Source organism: Rhinatrema bivittatum, chromosome 5 (genome assembly GCF_901001135.1).
Source record: "Rhinatrema bivittatum chromosome 5, aRhiBiv1.1, whole genome shotgun sequence".
NCBI classification, from domain to species: domain Eukaryota; kingdom Metazoa; phylum Chordata; class Amphibia; order Gymnophiona; family Rhinatrematidae; genus Rhinatrema; species Rhinatrema bivittatum.
In genome coordinates, this window is record NC_042619.1 from 268091310 (window position 1) to 268115009 (window position 23700).

The window sequence follows — 23700 nt, forward strand, 5'->3', positions numbered from 1 at the left end:
AAACAAGCTGAGAGGACAGAAAAAAAAAAAGACAAACAGGGAAGGGCGTCTGGACTGATCCGTGGTACTATAGGAACGAAAATTAACAGGTAAGAACTAATTTTCCTTTCCCTGTACTTACCCGTATCAGTCCAGACTGTGGGATGTACCAAAGCTTCCCTAAATCGGGTGGGACCGAGACAGTCCCGCTCGAAGCACTTGTAGCCCAAAAGAACCAAGAAGCGGAGCTTGCACATCCAGACGGTAGTGTTGAGCAAAAGTATGCAAGGACATCCAAGTGGCAGCACTGCAAATCTCCTACGGAGAGAGCGATTGACTGTCCGCCCAGGAAGTAGTTTGAGAACGCAGTGAATGAGCTGTAAGGCCCTCGGGAACCGCCCGTCCTCGACAAAGAGAGGCCGAGGAGATCGCTTCCTTCAACCACCGCGCGATAGTGGTCTTAGAAGCCGGCGTACCCCGAATGGGCCCACTCCAGAGGACAAAAGATGAACCAAGACCCGAAAGCCATGGGTAACGTGGAGATAGCGAAGTAGAACTCGTATAGTATCAAGTTTACGGAAATCATCCCCAGTCGCAGGGGAAAACGCAGGGAGTTCTGCCAACAGGTTGACATGGAGGTTAGAAGAACCTTCACTAAGAAGGAAGGGCCAGTCACGAGGGATACCCCGGAATCGGAAAATTGCAAAAACAAAAGGTTCCCGACAGGACAGCGCGTGGATCACCGAGATCCAAAGAGCAGAAGAGATAGAGACCAGAAAGACAGTCTTAAGCATAAGAGCTTTCAAGGTAGCGCGACGGAGAGGTTCGAACAGAGCCGCACAGAGGGCCCAAAGGATCAGACTAAAACTCCCCGACGATCAAGCGGCCGAGAAGGTGGACGTAGATGCTTGACGCCCTTCAAGCACCAATCACATGCGGGTGGCCCGTTCAGTGATGACATTCTACCCGACCCAGGAGAGAGCAGAGAGGGGAGAAGATCTTCTTGGGGAAGAGAGGGCTAACGAGATCGGGGCGGAGAGCGCTGAAATACCCGACTCCGCACAAACAGCTTCAAACACGTTCCAGATACGTGCGTAAGCCAGGGAAGTCGACTGTTTCCGGGCCCGCAACAAGGTGAAGATGACCTCCTCCTAATAGCCCTTGCGCCTTAGGTGTCATCTTTCAAAAACCAGGCTGCTAGACAGGAGCGATCGGCCTGGTCGAAAAATACAGGTCCTTGATGAAGGAGCAGAGGAAAATGGCGTAGCCGTAGAGGTCCGTCCAGCGGTAGGTTGAGAAAATCCGCGAATCACAATCTGCGCGGCCACTCTGGTGCTACCAGAACCACGGGGTCCCGGTGGAGTTCCATTCTTATGAGAACTTTCCCGACCAGGGGCCACGGGGGGAATACGTACAGAAGGACGTCCGCCGGCCAAGGAGAGCCAAAGCATCTACGCCCTCCGAGCCGTGTTCCCTCCAGCGGCGGAAGAACCAATTTGCCTTGGCATTGCAAAGGGTCGCCATGAGGCCCAGGTGGTGGGGGACTACCTGTCGACGATGAGATTCATGGCTGTGTCAGAGAGTTCCCACTCCCCGGAATCGAGCGACTGACGACTGAGAAAATCGGCCTGAACAATCCCCTTGCACGCAATGTGGGAGGACGCAGGGCACTGTAGATGTCGCTCTGCCCAGGCGAAGAGACTGCTGGTTTCCAGGGCCATCAGCGGACTGCGGGTGCCTCCTTGGCGACTGACAAGCCACAGTGGAGTAGCTGTTGGACAAGACCTGTATCGCCTTGCCACGGATGAGGGGGAGAAACTCCAGAAGAGCTAGGAACATCACCCGAGCCTCCAACCGAATGATGTGCCAGCAAGACTGAGCTGCCGGTCAGATCCCCTGGGCATAATGGGAGAGGCAGATCGCACCCCAGCCCGAAAGACTGGCGTCCGTGGTTACTATCGTCCACTAAGGGACTCTGAGAGGCTTTCCCTCTAGCAAATGAGGAAAGGAAAGCCACCACTACAAGTCGGCGACAGTAAGGCCCAAAAACGGGAGGACTGTGTGAAACTGTTCCGACACTGTCTGCCAACGGGACAGCTAAGCTTTCTGGAACGGTAGCATATGAGCAAAAGCCCAAGGGATAAGGTCGATGGCAGAAGCCAAGGGGCCCGAGACCTGCAGGCAGACATAGGCCGCCGGAGAAGGCAGCAAGACCCGACTCTGAAACCGGCCGATCAACTCGAGAGCCCGCGCACGAGGCAAGACGACCTTGCCCACCCGGTTGTCGAGGTGGGCTCCCAGGAATCCTAACTCCTGGGAGGGCTGAAGGTAGCTCTTGGAGAAATTCAGTATGCACCCGAGAGACCCGAGGAGAGGTAACACGCGATCCACCGCCTGCCGGCAAGAGCCTCCACCTTGGCCCTGACGAGCCAGACGTCCCGGTAGGGGTGAACAAGGATCCCTTTCCGGCGGAGAGCTGCTGCCACCACCACCATGACTTTGGTGAAGGCGCGAGGTGCCGTCGCGAGACCAAAGGGAAGCGCCCTGAACTGGAAGTCCCGGTGGAGGATGTGAACGCGAAGAAACTACGGTAGCTGCGATGAATCGGAATATGGAAACACGCCTCTGTCAAAGCAAGTGAGGTGAGGAACTCTCCGGGGCAAAACGGCACGAGGACCACTCGCAAAGTTTTCAATGTGGAAAGCGGGATCTTGAGGGCCCAGTTGACTCTTGTGAGGTCTAAGATCGGACGAAGACCTGTCCTGTTAGGGAACGATGAAGTAAATAGAATACTGGCCTGCGGCAAGTTTGCTGTCTGGAACCGGGACCACCACGCCCAGACACAGGGGCCAGGCGGGGGTTTGCTCCACCGCTTGTCGCTGGGACCGACCGCACGGGGAAATAGAAAAAGGATCTCGAGAATCTCGAGCAAAGTGAAGGCGTACCCATCTCGGAGGACGTCGAGGACCCACTGGTCAGACATGAATTTGACCCATGCCACGAAAAACAGGGAGAGTCCACCGCCTAGGAAGGGGACAGAGGAAAGAGTCAAGTGAACTTCATTGTGTGGCAGGCGTAAGGATGGAGCGCGTGGGCTGGCCCTCACGAAAGGGATGGCGCCCACGGGAAGGCTGCAACCAAGATGGGAAAACCCCCTGAGGAGTCACCCTGCCCACGTGGGGTATACCGTCTCTGGCCCAGATAACGTGGACAAGAGGGTGTAAAGGAACGGGATGGTTTCGGACGGTCCTTCAGAAGCCTATGGACCTTACTTTCCCCCAAGGAATCCATAGTTTCTCAAGGCCCTTGCCAAGGAGCAGCTTACCTTTGAACAGCAACATGCCCAACTAGGCTTTGGAGGACGGATAGGCCGACCAATGGCGCAGCCAGAGGAGCCGTTTGGCGGACCTCGCCGTAGCCATCGCTTTTGCCTGGACGTGGAGAAGGTCGTAAGCGCAGCCTCTGCACACGGGGAGTCCCGGGTGCAGAGCAACTTTGAACCCACCTGAGACCTGCCCGCAGTATGAGACTGCTGCAAATAGGCGCACGCACCCCCAGCGCCAGGACATCAAAAATGCGCATCACATGAGCCTTGAGCATGCGGACCTGTGCGGCTTTAAAAGCCGGGAAACCCTCCTGTATTGTGATCGCATAAGTAGTCTCCGGAGGGATTATTGTCTTTTTTTTTTTTTTTTTTTTTTTAAGTCTAAGCATACCTCCAGGAGGGGGAGCTTATCTAGTGCACGGCCCGCCTAGAGTCCCGTCTCGGGAGCGTTCCATTCCCGCAGCAGCTACAACTTGCTCGTGGGATGAGAGGGGAAGGCGATTGCCGGATCCCTGATTCCCGCCAGGACCGGGTCCATATCCTTGGGCAAAGAGGCCGTAAGGGGTGGAAGGGTATCCTCCACATCCGGATTAGCGGCAGGATCCGGGGGTATCGGATCCACCGGGAGGTCGGGGGAGGGGCACTCCCGGGACCACCCGCGCCCCGCATCCGGTCTAACCGTCAACGGCGTGGAGCGAGGAAATTTTTTTTTCCCGGGGGGGGGGGGGACGGGACGACACGACACACCTTCCGCCTCCTCCTGCAGGCTAGCTAAATAAAATCTTCGCAGGAGGGCAAAATCAGATACAAAACGAGCCCTGGAAGTCCCAGAGAGGCAAGACGGTGACAGAAAACCCACCCTGGGGGGCCAGGGGGCTGAAATCAGGGGGTAGCTGCAAAAGAAATTGGCCCCCCCAGCCCCAGGGAGCTCCAAAAACAAAGCCGACAAAAAATCCAAAATGGCCACCGTTCCCGGGCTTTCCCGGCCTGGCCAAGCTCTGGGGAGTTGATCCCTGGGCTAAATTTGCCAGCCCTGCCAAGGAGGGACCTACCCCACCCGGCAGGGAGGCAGAGAAGAGGCCCCCTCGCAAAAAAACACGAAGGGGCTGGCAGAGAAGAGGCAGGCTGCCTGCTGCGGCAAAGAGAGCGCCACTCTGAAGAAAAAAAGGCTGCAGAGAAAAAGTTTGACAGCCTGGAGGCCCGGAGTGAAGCAGGGGGGAAACCTGCTGACTCCTGCCTGTCTGGCTGCCGGTTCAACCCAGGTGGGGGAGAAAGACACAGAATATTGGTCTGCTGCTGTAGGTAAGTATTAAAAGCACTGGGAGCACTTTTAAACTTAAGCCTGTTTGTGTCACTTTTTTTTTTTTTTTTTTTGGTAAATAAACTGAGCACAGCAGCGTAACATTAAGACACTTCGGCAGCCGGGGGGGGGGGGGGGGGGGGGGGGGGGGGGAAGATGAGCCCTGGACAGACTCTGTCCCCACACCTGGAAGAGGTAACGGACACAGGCTATGCACTGCACAAGGGGCAAAGCCCCCGAGTCTGGCAAGAGCCAGGAGACGGAACAGTCTCCTGACGAAAAAATCCACAACTTCCTGACTAAACTTTTTAACTTTATTTTAACAGGAAGAAAACAACTACAAAATCCCTAAGAAATAAGTACTTGCTTGATCCCAGAAGGAAGAAAGAGAAAGAAGGCTGACTAGCCTAGATCAGGAGACCGAAGGGAGACGTGCTGCACCTGCTGGAGACAAATACTGAAGGGTTACAGCAGGGGTCCCCAACCACCGGTCCGCGGACCGGGACCGGGCCATGGGAGTTTTTTGCCGGTCCGCGGCGCCGCCAAGCACAGGCAGGTGTGTCGCGCGCTCCCGGTCTCTCCTGCTGCCGTTGCCGCCGGGCTGTCAGCACGTTCAAGCCCAGTGGGAACAGCAGCAGTGCTAGAAGCAGCCGTGGCACCCGCGGCTGGGCCTTTTCTTCTTCCTGCGCCTGCCCCCCCTCCTCCCATGACCCAGAACAGGAAGCGATACACGGAGCGGTGCGCGGGAAAGAGAAAGAGCCGTGCCACGTGATAAAGTAGCAGCGGCGGCTGCAGCGTCGGTCCCCGAGCAATTGAAGCAGCCGGTAATCGAGAAAGGAGTCAGCAGCATGAGCCTCCCGCGGCCGATGGGATTCTTCTTTCTTGGCTTGCGGAGGAGGAGGCTGCTGCAGCTACCATTTGTGCTCGGGGGGGGGGGGGGGGGGGAGAGGAAGTGGAAGTGAGTGAGAGAAAGAGAGAGAAGCAGCCAGCCAGCCTGTGTGTGATTGACTGGTCAGAGAGCTGATGTGTGTGTGTATGTGAGAGACAATGAAAGTGATTGCTCAGGGAGATGACTGATGTGTATGTGAGAGTGTGAGACATTAGTCAGGGAGGTGACTGATGTGTGTGTATGTGTGTGAGAGAGAAAAAGCATGGAAGTGAGAAGTCTGGGTATGTGGGAAAGCATGGGCGTAAGAAGCCTGGGTGAGTGTGCATGCATGAGAGAGAGAGACTGCTTGGTAAGGTGACGGTGTGTGTGAGAGAAAAAGACTGGTGTGTGGGAATGAGAAGCCTGTGCACGTGGAGAATGAGCATAGAAATGAGAGAGACTGGTGTGTGTGTAACAGAAAGTGATTATGGGAATGAGAAGCCTGTGCATGTGAAGAGTGAGCATGGGAGTGAGAAACCTGGGTGTGTGTGAGACAACATCATGGGAGGGAGAAGTCTGTATATCTGAAAGAGAACATGGGAGTGAGAGACTGGTGAGTGTGTGTGTGTGAGAGAAAGAAAGTGATTATGGGAATGAGAAGCCTGTGCATGTGGAGAGAACAAGCATGGGACTGAGACGTGTGTGTGTGAGTGTGTGAGAGAGAGAGAGAGAGAAAGCGATTATGAGAGTTAGAAGCCCATATATGTAAAGTAGAACACGGGAGTGGGAAGCCTGTGTGTGTGTGTATGGCATTAGAGAAACTGTTCAGAAAGGTGACTGGTGTGTGTGTGCGAGACATGGGCATTAAGGAAGAGGACCATAAGTATAGAGCTTAGCTTCTACTGCTGCTTCTGGTGTGTGCCACGGCCTGCAGGGAAGGGGAGTAGGAGAGCTGCTGGAGGGGGTAAGTAAAGGTGGCTTTTTAAGTTTATTTTTCTTGACTGCCATTTTAATTGTGTGATGTCTGCTTTTTTTAAAATATTTTATTGGTGTTTGGAGAATGTCTAATAGTTTTTATGAGTTTTTAATTGTTGGATGTTATTCTGTTCATAGCTGTTTTGAAACATTTATTCTGCTTATTAGTATAGTTTTACAATTATTTCTGTGTGGGGATCTATAGCTGCTTGCTAGTTCTGTTTTCCTAATAAGAGGTGTATTGGTTTTTAGGACCTGATTTAATATTTGTAGTGTTGCCTTTTCATAGATAGGGTTGCTCCTGTTTGAGTGTATTCCATAATACAGGTGTAACTGTGTGCGGATTAGTTTATGTGCATTACTACAGATCCTGGGAGTATGTTAGGTCGGTTCTGTGTCTGTTACCGAGATGAGATATTTTGCTAGCATGTAAGCGTTTGTATCGGTCTTATTTGTTGTGTTTTCTCAGAGGACATGTATTGGTGGTAAACTGCTGTCTTTTCATAAGTAGGGCTATTGAGCCTGGAAGTAGAAGGAGTTTGAGTTGCTGTTACTGAGATGTCACCAGAACCAGAATACCTTTTTTGTAGGGTGAGTTGTATGGGGAATGTCATAATTTTGCTTTACATCCATTATTGTGGGTCAGGGGGGTTCCCGTGGATACAAACTGTACTTTTACATCTAGCCCCATGATGATCATGGGTCAGTGTGCCATGCATGTGAGAACCTATGATGAGTTGAGTCACATTCACATTATAAATGTCATAAGTAAATGATAAGTGTGCACTAAAATCCAACCCCCTCCATAACCCCGCCCCCATATGACCAAAGCCCCGCCCCTGCTCCACCCCCACCCCGCCGGGCCATGGAAAAATGGTCTTGCTTGAAGCCGGTCCCTGGTGCAAAAAAGGTTGGGGACCACTGGGTTACAGGATAGGCTCTGTCCTCATAAAGGATATCCTTTCAGTTTTAGTCTATCTCCACCTGCTGGAAAGGAGGCTCAACCCACAGTCTGGACTGATCCGGGTACGTACAGGGAAAGCTAATTTAGTTATGGACAGATTTGAGAGACTCAATATATATCAGTCAGCATGGTTCACTAGCATCCCCTTTAGGATCAGATATATTGACGACATTTTTTTGGACAGCTTATTAATTTTTACTGCATGATTTTACAAAATGGATTAACACTATTGATGTGGATTTACAGTTTACTACCCAATTCAGCTGTGAAAAAATAGCCTTTTTGGACATATTAATTTTAAAACAAGACACAAAGTTACATACTACAGTTCATCGCAAGGATATTGACAGAAATAACTTATTGAGGTATAACAGCTTTCATCCCCGGGCATTTAAAAATGGCCTCCCGGTAAGCCAGTTTTTCAGGATTAGATGACTGTGCTCCTCTGATAAAGAGTTTAAAAGACAAGCTGGCATCCTAGCAACTAGATTTTTTTGATCGTGGCTATCCCTATTCTGCGGTCTACAAAGCCTACAAAAGAGCGTGGTATTCCCCTCGTTCAGCCCTATTACAGTATCAAGCTAAACAGCCATTAACTACAGACATTTTGTGTTTTGGCACATACTGACAAATCGTATCTAATAATGGAAAAGAATCAAGAGACACTGGCATGTTCTACAACTCCACTCAGTTTTTGCAGAACTTCCTTTATTTTCTTATCAACGGAGTAAAAACATCCGTGATTATGTGGTACAAGCCTCTTTGTCCCAGCCTGTTTCAGCACCCATGCTTGGCACCCACAGACAATGTGGAAAATGTGATATGTGTATCAATACTATGGAAGGTAATCACTGGCAACATCTAGACACAGGAAATAAATATAAGAAAAATGTTTTTGAAACTTGAGCCATTGATGAATTACATGTCTTGGAGAAGTATGAAATGTATCTTTCGTTGTGATGCACAAATTTGGCCCAAGCAGAGTGAATAAGGAATTTTGAGTAGTAGATGTCAGGTCATGTGACATTATTACACCAACTTCCAGTGGAGAATACATCGGAGGAACTGCTCGAGTTTAAGAACGAATGTGAAACTTACAATTTTGAAAGCAATTTATTTGAAAGGCTCAATATATTTGAAAAACAATATTGTTATAGAATGTATTTATACTAGTTTTTTTATGGGGGGGGTATGTGATTGAGATTGGAGTAGTGAATGGGGTGTGATGTGTGAATGGGTTGTGCATGAGAAATAGTATAACATTGTTGATATGTATTGAGAACGGAAATCCATGTGTGTAGAACATTTATTAAATGAATAAATAATCAAGATTTGCATTAGAAAGATGTCTTCATCACTTTGTGTTAATTAGTGAGCTGGGTTAAAAGGATATATATGGTCTGTTTTTAGTAAATTTATATTATAATAATTATTCCCTGCCAGTGAGGGTAAAAGTGCCTGTGCTGAGAAGAGCATGCATACTTTTACCTATGGAGAAAAAACGGGCAGAGTTAGATTAGTGGAGGGAAAGTATATGCAGAGATTAAATTCTGAAATCTTTGTGCATACTTTCACGCGTGTACTTTGCACCTGCTTTAAAGCAGATTAAAAGTTCTCAGGAACAAAAAGTACTGGTTTTCTCCCGCAGCCCGAGTTTTCAAAAGGAAACTCCACAGGCAGTTTCCCTTTGAAAATTAGCTTGCAGGTCTGCAGGTACCAAGGTTGCCAACCTGGAACTTTTTAAAACTTGCTTCCTTTTCCCCATTGCAGCTGCACTGGAAGGTGGAATGGCCTCAACCTTCAATTATGAGGGCAATTTTTAAATAGCTTTGGATATTGCCCTCCCTACATATTCAGTTTAGATCAAAGCTTTATACATTATGAATAATTCTAGAGTGCATATCTATTTGTTATGGCATGAAAAAATGAAAGAGAAATGTGTGTGCGTGTGTGTGTGTGTGTGTGGGGGGGGGGAGTGTCTGTGAAACTTTTAGAAACTAAAGAGGGGTCCGTGTTCCCTGAAAGGTTGGGAACCCCTACTCTAAATTAATCTAAACTATTATATTGGTTTTTTGGCAAAGCTAGGAAACTTAGGTATTCAATAAATCCACACCCAAGTTTAGCAATGAAAATTTGGGATTCTTATAGATCTAAGCTAGGAACAAGGAGCAACTGTTCTTTTAATCATCCCTATTTGCCATAATAGAGCTTTTGTGGTGGGTTTTCCAGAGATGGGAGTTTATCAATGTTAGGGGTAATGCTGGAAGAAAGTACATTTTATTCCTTTGAGAAATTATGTGAAAAATATCACTTACTGGATACAGATTGGTTGCATTATTTGCAGACGGGTTTTTTGAAACAAAAAGACATCAGGTTGACCTTGTCTAAGGAGAGTGTTGTGTTTGACAGCTCGCAGGCTCCCTCGTCGTTCTCACTTCTGCAGCTGGCAAGCTCCGGCTGGCCACCACCATCCTCGGTGCAGCAGAAGGCCACCAACTGCCATGCAGCAGGATGTCACCTGGTGGCTCCTTAGGCGTGTGCACGCCCAATGGCGACCCTCTTAAAGATACTGTGGTGGCAAAGGCCTCAAAGCCCTGTTGCTGACTTCACTGTCGTCGCCTTATTTAAGGGCAGCTTCCCTGATGCACTCTGCCTCAGCAAGGTCCAGCTATGTAATGTAGTGCGTGTTGCTTCCAGCCCTCACCTGCCTCAGCCCTATCTGTCCTTCTCCCTCAAACAGATACATAATTTTGACCCTTGCCTGGACTCTCGCTATACCTGACCGCTGCCTGCCCCTGGACCATGACTCTAGCCATCTCCAGAGACCTTTGCATAAGTCCTTCCAGCCCCTGCACCCAAAGGCTCAACCTGATGGGAACAAGGGCTGGTACAGGTGAAGCTCTGATTCACCTGGGTCAACTTGCTGGCGATAAGTATCTGCAAGGCTCCTCCCTGCGGGTACAGCCAATCTCACCCCTGCCCAAGGATCCACAGATACAACAGAAAGAGTGAATCTGAAAGTTTGTGTGACAAGAAGAAATTGCCCAGGGGGCTCTGCTATAAGATATATATGCTTCTTACTACTCCAATGGATGAGAAATTGGAGAATGAGCTTCTATAGCAGGGGTGGCAGACTCCAGACCTCGAGAGCTACAAAAAGTCCAGGTTTGCAGGATATCCACAATGAATATGCATGAGATACATTTGCATAGAATGGAGGCAGTGCATAAATATCTCACGCATATTCACTGTGGACATCCTGAAAACCTGGCCTGCTTGTGGCTCTCGAGTACCGACATTGACCACCCCTGTTCTATAGGAAAAGGAATTGGACTAATTTTTCTGATGAAAACTGGGATGCTATTAAATTGCATGGCAAAATCATCGGTTTCTGCTATTATACTTGAAAATAGTTACAAAGTTTATTTGCAAAGATACCTAGCTCCTCAGAGATATGGGAAAAATACCCTCAAGTTTCAGATAGGTGTTGGTGATAATGTGGGCAGGTGTGCTCTGTCTCATAGTTAATGGAAATGTCCAGCTATTATAGTTTTGGGAAAGGGTTCACGCTATAATTCTTGATACAAGGTGAAATTACTTCTTACTTGATCATTTTCTTTCCTCTAAGGAAGGCAAGTCAATCCAAACCGGTGGATTATGCATTCCTACCAGCAGATGGAGACAGAGTAAACTTGATTTGCTGACATCACCGACAGATAGCCCTGCCATCAGCCTGCGAGTATCTCTAGAAAAGCCAAACCAATTATACTTAACTATACCATTATCAGCGGACATTACTTCCAGCCCTCAACCCAGGAGGCTCACAACTGTTCTGAGCACCAACCAGGCCAGTGTCTCCAACAGTACTCCTCTCCTGAGGTGGACCTTATGCAATCACAACTGCTACTGATCGCTTACTTCCATCGGTAAGTAGAGCCTTACTGTGTACTCCTGTGATTGCGGATTCCACTGTGTGAGCACTGCATGCTGAAGTGGTCGCATATGCACTCTCACCCAGGGTATTACCTCCAATGTAGCCGCCATCGACCCCAAGACCTGCAGATAAGTACACACTGTTAGATGAATGGCCATCCTCAAGGACTGAACTTCAGCCACCAACATCCAGATGCGTTTCTCTGGCAGGAATACTCTGCCCCACTTCGTATCATATTTAATATCACTCTGAAGTATTCCAGGGTCTGTGTCGGCTGTAAATTGCTTTTGGCTAAGTTCACCACCCAGCCTAACTCCTGAAGGAGGCAGATCACTTTGCAAGATGCCAACTGACACTGTTCCTCACTCTTGGCTCGAATCAATCAATCGTCCAGATATGGATGGACTAGAATACTCTCCTTGTGCAGAGATGCTGCTACTACCACCATGACCTTGGAGAAAGTTCTGGGCACCACAGCCAGACTAAACAGTAGGACTCGAGACTGATAATGGTGCTCTAGAACGGCAAAACAAAGAAACCGCTGATGCTCCGGTCAAATGGGGATATGTAGCTAGGCTTCTGTCAGATCAAGAGACATGAGGAACTCCCCTTTCTGTTCTGCCATAATTACAGAGCTTAAGATTTCCATTCTGAAGCGAGTCATGCGCAAACGTTGGTTGACTACCTTCGTGATCCAGGATTGGTCAGAAGCCGCCCTCTTTCTTCTTGGGAATGACAAAAATAAAAAGAATTACCACCCTGCATTTTCCTGCGATACAGGAACTGGAATTACAGCCCTGAGGTCTATCAGCCTTCTCAATGTAGCTTTCACTGCCACCCTCTTCACTAATGAGTCGCATGGAGAGACCATAAAGGCATCCAGAGAACAGAGAAATTCTAGAGCATAGCAGTCTTTTTTTACATCCAGGACCTAGCTGTCAATCATGATTTGGGCCCACCTGTGATAAAAGAGACCCGTCCTACCTCTGGAACCGGTAGGTGGGCTCCTGCACCTTCATTGAGAAGATCATCTATCTGGCTTCTTAGGCTGAAAGGACTGAGATCTTCCAAAGGGAAGAGACTTCCGATTCGCTACACCTCCATAAGGGCGAAAACGACCGGAGTCCCTGGAACAGGCTCTTGCCTCAAAAGAACATGACACTGCTTTTTTTTTTTTTTGTCTTCCAGCAATCACGGAATCTTGGACACCCCATCTATTCACCATCTTCTCCAACTCACTCCCGAACAAGAGATCCCTTAAAGGGTAACCTTGTCAAATTCAACTTGGAAATCATATCAGTCAACGAATTCCGCAGCCATAGCAGGAATCTTGCCGCCATCATAGAAGCTAAACCTCTAGATGCTATACACACCAAATCACAGCCTGCATCAGCTAAAACTGCAGCTCCTGGCTCCATCGCTAGCCAGCTATCGGTTCCCACTCCTTAAGCCTCTTGAGAGAGATGCAAATTTGCTTGGGCCACCAAGAAGCAGCAAGAAGCTTCTTGCAAATTAATAGCCATCGCTTCAAATACCTGCTTGAGGATAGCCTCAATCCTTCTATCCTGGGCATCCTTCAGAGATGCTTTCCTTTCGACCAGGATAGTCATTCGATGGTGACAGAGGACATCAGGCATAAAGATATGGGAATTGCAACTACTCCCTTGCTGTCAGATCCAAGAGGTACAGACCCGCCAAAGAACACCAAACTTTAAAATTTGCTTCCGGAGTATCGCACTCAAGGTCAATTAACCCCTGCACTGGTTTCAGGAGCGTAAAAAAATAGGAGATATTGCACAAGGTGACCAAGATGAGGTCTTTCTTCTATACTCCCAAAGCGTAACCTCCATCTAACTCAGTGTTTTCAAGGTCTATGCCAATAGACCTAGCAACTCGCCCCAATGGGAAAAAAAAAAAAAAAAAAGAGTAAAGGCCTATATGGCTCCAAGTCTAGTGGAATTTTCCCCTTCCAGAGGTGTGGAATCCAAGTCAACCCCTGGAATCATCCAACTGTTCACAATCCTCATCCTCCTCTACCTCATCAGGGACAGCCTCTTTGTGGCGCTTACCCAACTTGGGCGCCAAGCGGGAAGACCTATGACACATCCCCTCCTTACAAGGCTGCTTAGCTTCCGCTGGACGCCCTTTCACAAAGGCCTGTAAGCCCCCCAAAAAACTCCACTCAGGAGGTGGCAGCCAAATCCAAACCAGGATTTATAGGACTGAACATGATGCTCTCCAAACCCTCCCCCGGGGACATCCCTCCCATCGAGGAAGAGAAAGCAGCGTTTCTTACCTGTAACAGCTGATCTCTGAGGACAGCATATTAAGTCCTCACACATGGGTGACATCATCAGATGGAGCCAGATGCAGAAAACTTGTCAGTTTCCAGAATTTTGACTAGGCATACTGAGCATGCGCAGCATGCCCTATACCATATGCCCACACAGGGTTCCTCTCCAGTTTTGTAACAGAGAATTATATTAAAACAAAAGATATGAGAAACCCAACTCTGCGGGGTGGCAGGCGGGATGTGTGAGGACTAACATCCTGCAGTCCTCTGAGAATACCTGCTACAGGTAAGCAACTCTGCTTTCTCAGAGGACAAGCAGGATGCTAGTTCTCACACATGGGTGAATCTCTAGGTACAGACTGCCCACCCAACACAAAAGAGACCAACAGACACCTAACCAAGTACCAATGGTGCTGTTGGTAACAGAGGGGGAGACAGCCTGAAACCAAACAGGCCCTAGATAGGGAGAGTTGGGTTCTACACGTCAAACCGTTTCCAAAGGACAGACTGGCCAAACCTACTGTTGCGGCCATCCCTATCCAGACAACAATGCAATGTGAATGTGTGGAAAGAACTCCACATTGCAGCCTTGCAGATCTCCTCCATGGGAACTGCTCACAAGTGGGCCACTGATGCTGCCATGGCTCTGACAGAATGAGCCTTGACATGACCCCCAAGATGCAGTCCCGCCTGGGCATAACAGAAGGAGATGCAATCTGCTAGCCAACTGGATAGTGTCTGTTTGGCAATGGCAATACCCAACCTATTCCTATCAAGAGAAATAAAAAGTTGGGCGGACTGTCTATGGGCTTCTGTCCGCTCCAGATAGAAGGCTAAGGCTCGCATGCAGTCCAAACTGTGCAGTGCTTGTTCGCCATGGTGCGAATAAAGCCTGGGAAAGAATATTGGCAGGATGATTGACTGGTTAAGATGGAAATCCATCACCACCTTAGGCAGGAACTTAAGGTGCGTATGCAAGACCACCCTGTCATGATAAAATTTAGTCTAAGGTGGATAAGTTGTCCTTTGGCGAAAGAGACTTCCTCTGCCCTTGTTTCGCCAGCAGAAGAGGAAAATGGGTCTGGAGTGCTGGCAGCGAGTTGTTGGAGGGTTTCATGGTGCTCCCAAATTTGGGCCACAGTGTCCCTCACCCCATCTCCGAAGAGATTCTCCCCAGTACAAGGCACATCAGCAAGTTGATCCTATACCTCTGGTCAGAGACCAGAGGCCCTACAACCATGCCCATTCTGCAGGCACAGATTCCCACTGAAGATTCTCTATGCTGCCTCAAAAATATTGTAGGTAGCTCAAACCTTGTGTTTTCCATACTCCAGGCTCATGCACCAGCAACATGAGGGTGTCCTGCTGCGGTTGAGGCAGCAGCTCAGCCACCCCCTGCACCTGCTTCCAAATGTCCCTCGAGTACTAGCTCCTGTAGAGTTGGTAGGTAGCAATGTGGGCAATAAGCATGGCATCTTGAAACACCTTCCTCCTAAAAGCGTCCATCGCTCTGTAGTCCTTTCCCGGGGGCGCCAAGAAATGAATCCAAGAATGCTTGGCCCTCTTGAGGGCAGATTCGACCACCAACTGATGTTTACTGAATATGGAAGCCTTCTGGATGAGGTAAACCCCCTTCCACCTTAAGGGGAGGTACTGTGAGAGTGTGTTCCTATGTGCTCAGCAGGAGCTCCTTAAGAATCTCATGCACCGGAACTGCCACAATCTCCTTAGGAGGCTCCATGAACTGGAGGATCTCAAGCATTCTGTGCCTGACAACCTCCTCCATTAATAACTGAAATGGGATGGTTTCTGCCATCACTCTCACAAACCCTGAAGTCAAGTCCTCAGGTGGAGACTTCCTTCGCTGTGCTAGAAGAGAAGGGTCTGATAGGAGGCTCTCTGAGGAGAAGTCCGAAGCCATCATCCCCCCAGGGGCCATAGGGGTCCTCATCCTCACTGTAAGCTACATAGGATAGGGCCCTAGGTGCTTGGCCTTCATCCAGAGGTGCAAGCACTGGTAAAACTGGACTGAAGACCTCTGCCAGTCTCGGTGGAGCTTCCTCCACGGGGGAACGAGCAATGACCACTGTATCGGTAGAGGGAGGCCTTGGTGTCCTGCCAGGCACAGATGTTGTTCCAGGAACCTCCAACTGGGTCAGCAATGCATTGATGAGCACATTTAGCTTCTCCAGTGGTACGAAGAAGGGCAGCACCGGGTCCAGTGCAGTCTGTGCCACAGCACCAAAGCATTGCAGCGCCCACTCCACCGCCAGCTGAACTCTGCACTCGCTCCTCCTCAAACGTTGCTGATGCCAATACCGATTGGGAGGAAGGAGGGGTATCCAGATCTCTTTGGATCCATGAGGTGAATCATTGACTGGCATCAGGACTTATGGAGACTGTTGCGGACCCCTTGTACTGATGGGAGTACTGGCATTCTACGCTGCGGGGGTCGCTTTAGGGGTAGCGCGGCATGAACTGGTGCATTACTGTGCCCGGCACTGATGCTTCTTCGGCTTCCCTCGATGCTTGGATCAGTCCTTCCCCGATGAAGAGGCAGATGACAAGGAATCAGACATCCTTGGCCTGGAGAAGAAAGATTGTGGTCGCCGGCACCATCATTCTTCACTAAAAGGCCACTCTCCTGCACACACTCCAATATGCAAACAGATGTACCAGCGCAATTACACGCTCAAGTCTTGGCCGCAGGCTTGTTACTCCTGGGGGAATTGTGTGTACAAAAACTTAAAATTCTGCAAACTTTATATTGGACAAAATAACAATTTACATGGTAATTTAAAATGCAATTACTTAAAGACTAATACAGAAAAAAATTACTTAGAGATGTAAAATTTTAAATATTTTGAGCAGAATTTCCCTAGAGGTTCACTGTAAGAGGATCCCTTCCACCCGCTCTCCCTACTCCCCTGGCCACTTTGCCCTCTCAGGCCCCAACTCCTCCACCTGTCAGTATCTCTCCCCTCCATCTCTAGGCTCAAAGCCTTCCACTCTATCGCCAGTCCCAGAGTTTGACCTGTTCTCAGTACTGCCCCCTCAGACAGGCACCCTCTGTCCAGTACACATACACACGTCCTAAGGGCTCCTTCACTCTCTCGCGCACGCACACATCCCCTCATACAGGGTCCCTTTCTCTTGCATACACCCCCACACAAGCTCCGTTTCTCTCTCACACATACACCCCCTCACACAGGCTACCTATGACTCTCTCTCACGCACCCCTTCACACAGGCTCCCTCTCACACATACACAATCCCTTTGCACAGGCTAACACCCTCACATACACAGGATCCCTTTTTCATACACACCAGCTCCCAATCTCTTACACGTACATTCCTTCACAATCTCCTCATATAGCTCTCTCTCTGGCACCCACACTCAAGCACACACCCCCACACACACACCCCATACACTCACTCTCTCTCTCACACCCCTCCCCTTCTCATCCTCCCTTTCCCTCTCTCACATCCCCTCCACACAAACACACACACACTCTCTCACCAGAGGCCTTCATCTTCGCCGCAAGTGGAGCAGGTCCCAAGGCACGCAGGTGTCTTCATCTTTGCCGCGAATGGCGCACCAGGTGCCTTCTTCTTCGTTGCATTTGGCATTTCACATGTACGTGTGCACTGACTACTCTAGGCTACAGCCCCACTGTGCGTACCTGCTGTAGACCTTGTACGTTTCACAGTAGCCTAGGAGCTCACCATGCGGCCAATCGACAGGACCTGCGACGCAAAGCCTAGGAGCGAACACTGTCCTAGCTGCCGATCCATACTGCCAAAACACCACGCAGCTCCACTCTCCACCAACTCACCAAAGGTGGGTGGGTGGATATTAGCACTGAGGGGGAGAAACAACCTGGCAGGGAAAGGATTCTCTTTTACTGAAGCTCAGCCCTCCTCGGCTGGAAGGAAGAACGGGCTAGCAGCTCTGTGTGTGTGGTGGGGGGGGGGGGGGGGGGGAGGCACATCTTCACCCCCACCCCCGTCCTTAGACAATCTTACGATTCTAAGTCTGGGCAGGCATTGAGGCTGAACCGCTCAACTGAGGGAGGGACGAGCTTGGTGTCACCTCAGGAACTCAACCTCTTCTTTTTCCTTCGTTTTTGTTTTTTTTCCACCCAACACGAGCAATCCACACCATGGAGATGTACGCTCACCATGTGCTGGAGACAGAAAATACTGGCAGGCTAAAGTAGGGGATGAGTCAGGTTACTCAGTTTCTATCTGCTGGTAGGAATGCATAGCCACTGAGCGCAGAGGAACTAAAAATTACACTACTTTGGTATCTAAATGTGAAACTGTATTCAACTGGAAAAGCTAGGATGAGTCTGTGTATACAGTCACATTTGGAATGTATACTGTACGAAGTATCTGACAGCACTGCATAGAGATAGTTTTAATTTTTCAATCTGCGTGGGTTTTTTGTTTTTTTTTTTAAGTTGGAGTAAATAAGCAATATAATAAGGACTTAATGATTACTATCTGGGATTCACTATACACTTTGCCTTAACTTGATGTTGAGGAAGGGGGAGATTGTGTGGGGGTGGGAATGTTAAAAATTACATGATTCCTGTTTAATGAGTATGTGGCAGTATTTGGTTGGTTAGAAATGGCTTGTATATCAGGTTACAGAGACTGAATTATAAAAAGCTTTAATAAAAATTATACAGATCAATATATTTAGAATGATTCTTTGAAAAATTTGGCAACCTTTACTGTAAACTGTTTTCTCAATACTGGATCAAGAGTAGAACATCTCAGTACAAAATCATATTCCTGGAATTGGAATGCATGAATTTTAGAATCCCTTTCCAATATGTTATGTAGAGAAAGAAACTGACTTTCAGCGCAGTCAGCACCCAGATAACAGGAGAGCAAATATGGGGAACAAAGAGAAGGTCAACTGTGAATAGACAAAGAAAGCAATAAAGAATAGAAAATGAAAGGAGGGGTGCAGTGCAAGACAACAGAAACTCAAGGCATAAAGCAGGATTCAAACAATCCAAAATCTCATTTGTATGCTGTTTCTGGAATTCTGGAACTGGCCACCACAATTGCTCAGAATTTCCCAGGGTTTACATTCACTAACATGAACAAGTTTTCATTAGGAGTTTGCCCTTATTTGAGAATAGGCACAAAACCCAAACACACTAAAGTGAACAACAAAATAACAAATAACTTACATTCAAATGTACTCTTTGGGGCTGGAGGTTTTCGGGTTGCCCAGTTTGTTCGGATTTGTCTCCCACCAAGCCACTGGCCACCCATTTGTTGGATGGCATTTTCTGCATCCTGCCAACAAGTATCAAGAAATTTGTACTTCACTTACAAAATCTCTAATCAAGGTAAGTATAACCCTCAGCTCGTGATGTATCAGCATTGCAGGAAAATTCACAAGTTCGCACTACAGAATACAAAGCTTACAAGACACTACAAGAGAGCAATATGCAGCTGAGTTCTGATCAAAGACCAAAACAGAACCTGACTTTCCCAGGCTTTTAAATCAATTTAGAGCGTTACAGTATTTTAGCTCATATTGCACCTCGTGCCGCAAGGACTGAATTCCTTGGCCTTCTCCGTCCATGGGAAGAGTAGAGCCCATGTTTATGCAAATAAGGTAAAGCACATGTATCCAGCTATATTAAAATGAGAAGGTTCAAAGGAAAGCAAAATTGCTTACCTTGTAATAGGTGTTATCCTAGGACAGCAGGATGTAGTCCTCACATATGGATGACATCATCAGATGGAGCCCTGGTATGGAAAACTTCTGTCAAAAGTTTCTAGAAACTTTTGGCTGGCACTCTGGGCTTACTGAGCATGCCCAGCATGCCACGATATTCTCAGCCACAGGGGTCTCCCTTCAGTCTCGTTTGTAGCAATATGCATGAGCTAAAAAAATAAAATAATAAAACGTATCAGACCCAACTCCGCGGGGAGATGGGTGGGTTCTGCGAGGACTATATCCTGCTGTCCTAGGATAACACCTATTATAAGGTAAGCAATTTTGCTTTATCCCAGGACAAGCAGGATGATAGTCCTCACATATGGGTGATTAGCAAGCTACAGGCTGAGTCATTCTTACATTATACCAACAGCATACAACTTGTGCAACAAGCACAACAACAGGTGTACTGCTGGAAAAAATGAGGCAGCCTGAATCCCAGCAGGATGGATGTAGAAGGAGTTGGAGTTATACTGGAAATAAGTTCTTTAAGACAGATTGTCCAAAGGTTGAATCTTGTCGTCCTTCTTTGTCCAGACGATAATGAGCTGCAAAGGTGTGAAGGAAACTCCATGTTGCAGCTTTACATATGTCAAGAATGGGCACTGAACGATAGTGCGCTACTGATGTGGACATAGCCCTTATTGAATGTGCTTTTACTCGCCCCTGGAGAGGATTCTTTGCTTTTTCGTAACAAAATTCAATACAGTCTGCTAGCCAGTTGGAGAGAGTCTGTTTTCCTACCTCAACTCCTGGTTTATTTTTGTCGAAAGAAACAGAGTTGGGTGGATTTCCTATGGACCGCCGTGCGGTTCAGTTAAAAAGCTAGTGCACGTTTACAGTCCAAGGTGTGTAAGACTCTCTCTCCCTGGTGAGTGAGGAACTGGAAAGAAATTAGGCAAGACTATTGACCGACTGATATGAAATTCTGTAACTACTTTTGGTAAGAATTTGGGGTGAGTGCGAAGGACTATTCTGTCATGCAGAGTAGTCCCTACATGAGTGGGGACTACTCATGTAGGGTGAGTATGTGACGAGAGCTTGCTCACTGACCCTTCTAGCCGATGTAATGGCTACTAAGAAAAGCACTTTCCCTGTAAGGAATTTTTCATCACAGGAGTGCAGAGGCTCAAACGGTGAGCGCATGAGCCTCGTTAATACTAAATTGAGGTCCCATTCAGTGACCGGTGGTCGAATGGGAGGCTTAAAGTGAAGTAAGCATCTCACTAACCTACTTACTAGGGGTTGCACTGTTATTGGCGCATCCCCTATTCCCTTATGGTATGCTGCTATGGCGCTTAGGTGCATTCGTACAGAGGATGTTTGGAGACCAGAATCCGGTGGGGCAGGAGAAAGGGTCTATACCTTTGTGTGTGCACAATTTTGTAAATCTATTCCACTTAAAGTGGTAGGATTTACGTGTGGAAGGCTTTCGTGAAGCTACTAGAACTTGAGAGACTTGTGTTGAAAGATTAAGTGGTTGCAGAATTAAGCTTTCAACATCTAAGCTGTTAGGGCAAGAGTTGTCAGGTTAGGATGACGCAACTTGCCCTGATTCTGAGTTTTGAGAATAGGCTCTGTGCCCAGGCAGATTGGTTGTGAGATCGAGAGATCGAGGAGTATGGTAACCATACTTGTCGATGCCAGTACGGAGCTATGAGGATCATTGTCCCTCTGTCCTGTTGTAGCTTCATGAGAGTTTTTGTAATGAGCGGAATTGGAGGATACGCATATAGAAGACCTGTGTTCCAGGGGCGAGCAAAGGCGTCCCTGGGGACTGTTTGTCGATGTCCGTGGAGGGAGCAGAGCCTTTCCACTTTGTGGTTCAGTTTGGACACAAAGAGGTCTATGGTTGGGAGACCCCAGCGTTGAAAGATTTTGCTCGCTACACGTGGGTCCAGCAACCATTCGTGGGGATTGAAATGTCAACTGAGATCGTCTGCTAGGATGTTTTTTATGCCTGCCAGATAAGTTGCTCTGAGATGTATAGAATGCTCTAGAACCCAAGCCCAAATCTGTACTGCTTCCTGGCATAGCAGATAAGAGCCTGTGCCTCCTTGTTTGTTTATGTAGCACATTGCTACTGTGCTGTCTGTTTGCATCAGCACAGTCTTGTTTGAGAAGCAGTCTTTGAAGGCATAAAGGGCATATCTCATCGTTCGAAGTTCCAAGAAGTTTATTTGATACTGTTTTTCTAGCATAGTCCATGTTCCTTGTGTTTGAAGGTTGTTGACGTGAGCTCCCCACCCAAGGTTGGAGGCATCTGTAGTCAGGATGACTTGCGGATTTGCCTGCTGGAATGGGAGACCAGCTTTCAATGCTGTTTGATTTGTCCACCAGTGGAGCGATAGGCGCAATTGGTGGGTGATTCGAATTGTGTACGACAGTGGTTGGAAAACTTGTAGCCATTGAGATTTCAAAGTCCACTGGGTTCTCATGGCTAACTTTGCCATAGGAGTGACATGTACTGTCGAGGCCATGTGTCCTAGCAGCACCAGAATTTGATGGGTAGATGCGAACTGGTGATGAATTATAATGTTCACCAAACGTGCCAGATTGTTGGCACGGTCGGATGGAAGAGAAGCTTTTGCCACTGTGGTGTCGAGGTCTGCTCTGATGAATGTGAGGAGTTGAGATGGCTCGATGTGGGATTTTGGATAATTGATGAGAAAATCCCAGGAGGTGCAACAGTATTATTGTGGTTCCCAAAGCAGAGAGAGCTCCCTGTCTGGATGGGCTTCTGATTAACCAATCGTCTAGGTATGGAAAAACATGAATGCTGTTTTTTCTTAGATGTGCGGCCACCATTGCTAGGCATTTTGTGAATACTCGAGGGGCAGAGGCTAGTCCGAATGGTAGGACTCGATACTGGTAATAATTCTTTCCCACAACGAATCGTAGGTACTTGCGATGTTGTGTGGAAATTGGTATATGTGCATAAGCATCTTGAAGATCCAGAGAACAGAGCCAATCTCCCTTTTGAAGCAATGGAAGGATGGTTCCCAGGGATACCATTCGAAATTTTTCTGTGTGAAGAAATTTGTTGAGATTGCGGCAGTCTAAGATAGGACGAAGGCCGCCTGTTTTCTTTGGAATGAGGAAATAGCGGGAGTAGAACCCTTTTCCTTGTTGAGACCGGGGAACTGGTTCAATGGCCCTGGCGGTCAGCAAAGTAGAAAGTTCTTCTTGGAGTTGAGGTGTGATGACTACGTTTGTCCAAATTGGAATGGGAGGAGAATGCGGGGGTATTGTTTTGAATTTTAGGCAATATCCCTGATTTAGTATGGCTAATACCCATTGGTCTTTTGTGATGAGACTCCATTGGTGTTGGAAATAATGAAGTCGACCTCCGACTGGTAGGGAGGACATAGGGTTGAGAAAGAGGCTGCTGTTCCCTTGACCCGGTTCAAAAACCCGCTGCTGGTCCAGTTTGGGGTGGTGGCTGGTTTTTTGTTGCTTCGGTTGACGTGGACGTCCTCTTTGTGAGGAATGGTACTGACGTGCTGAAGAGGCAGGTGTGTAATACCTTCTAGGTCTATAGAAGGGTCATCTCATGTCCCTGCGAGATGGTCGTCTTAGGGAAGATGGCTGGTCTGCTGGCAATTTGGATAGCTGTCGGAGTGTCTCATGATGGTCTTTCAACTGAGATACTGTAGCTTGGATCTTTTCTCCGAAAAGATTATCTCCAACAAAAGGAAGATCTGCTAGCCATTCTTGAACTTCCTGCCTGAGGTCCGAGGCCTTGAGCCAGGCCCACCATCTCGCATTGATTGCAGAGGCTGATAGACGAGCTGATGTTTCGAACACGTCATAAGTTGCTCTCACCTTGTGCTTGCCAGATTCTAATCCTTTTTCAATTAATGTAGCCAAAATTAGTTGATGTTGCTGTGGAAGGTTATCCACAATACCCTGTACTTGTTTCCACAAGTTTCTTTGGTATTGTGTCATATATAGCTGGTATGCTGCAATACGTGATACCAGCATGGAACCTTGATAGACTTTCTTTCCTAAGGTATCCAAGAAGCGTTGCTCCTTCCCTGGTGGAACATATGAATGAGGTTTTGTTTTCAGGCTCTCTTCTGAGCCGATTCTACAACTACCGAATGGTGAGATAGTTGGGGTTTCTGGTACCCTGGAGCATGCTGCACTAAGTAAGTGGCATCTGTTCTCCTATTCACTGCTGGGACTGAGCAGGGATGTTCCCACATTCGTTGTTGCAGTTCCAAAAAGAACTTCATGGATTGGGATAGCCATGATTTCCTTCGGTGCATCCACGAGCTGCAGAACTTCTACAGCCTTATGTCTGGTATCCTCCTC

The 23700-nt window shown here is 48.1% G+C and overlaps 1 protein-coding gene across 14 annotated transcripts in view; it reads right to left on the reverse strand.

Annotated features, from left to right (window-relative positions):
* The window catches only part of TIA1 (TIA1 cytotoxic granule associated RNA binding protein), a 144530-nt gene that overhangs the window by 59258 nt on the left and 61572 nt on the right, over positions 1-23700 (reverse strand). For all 14 annotated transcript variants that reach the window (XR_003857064.1, XR_003857062.1, XR_003857061.1 and 11 more), the window contains one exon: positions 18845-18953. Coding sequence is in view for 9 of the 14 variants with exons in the window: in XM_029604001.1 (XP_029459861.1) it covers positions 18845-18953 (109 nt within the window). In the remaining 5 variants the exon portion in view is untranslated. The remainder of the gene's footprint in view (positions 1-18844; positions 18954-23700) is intronic.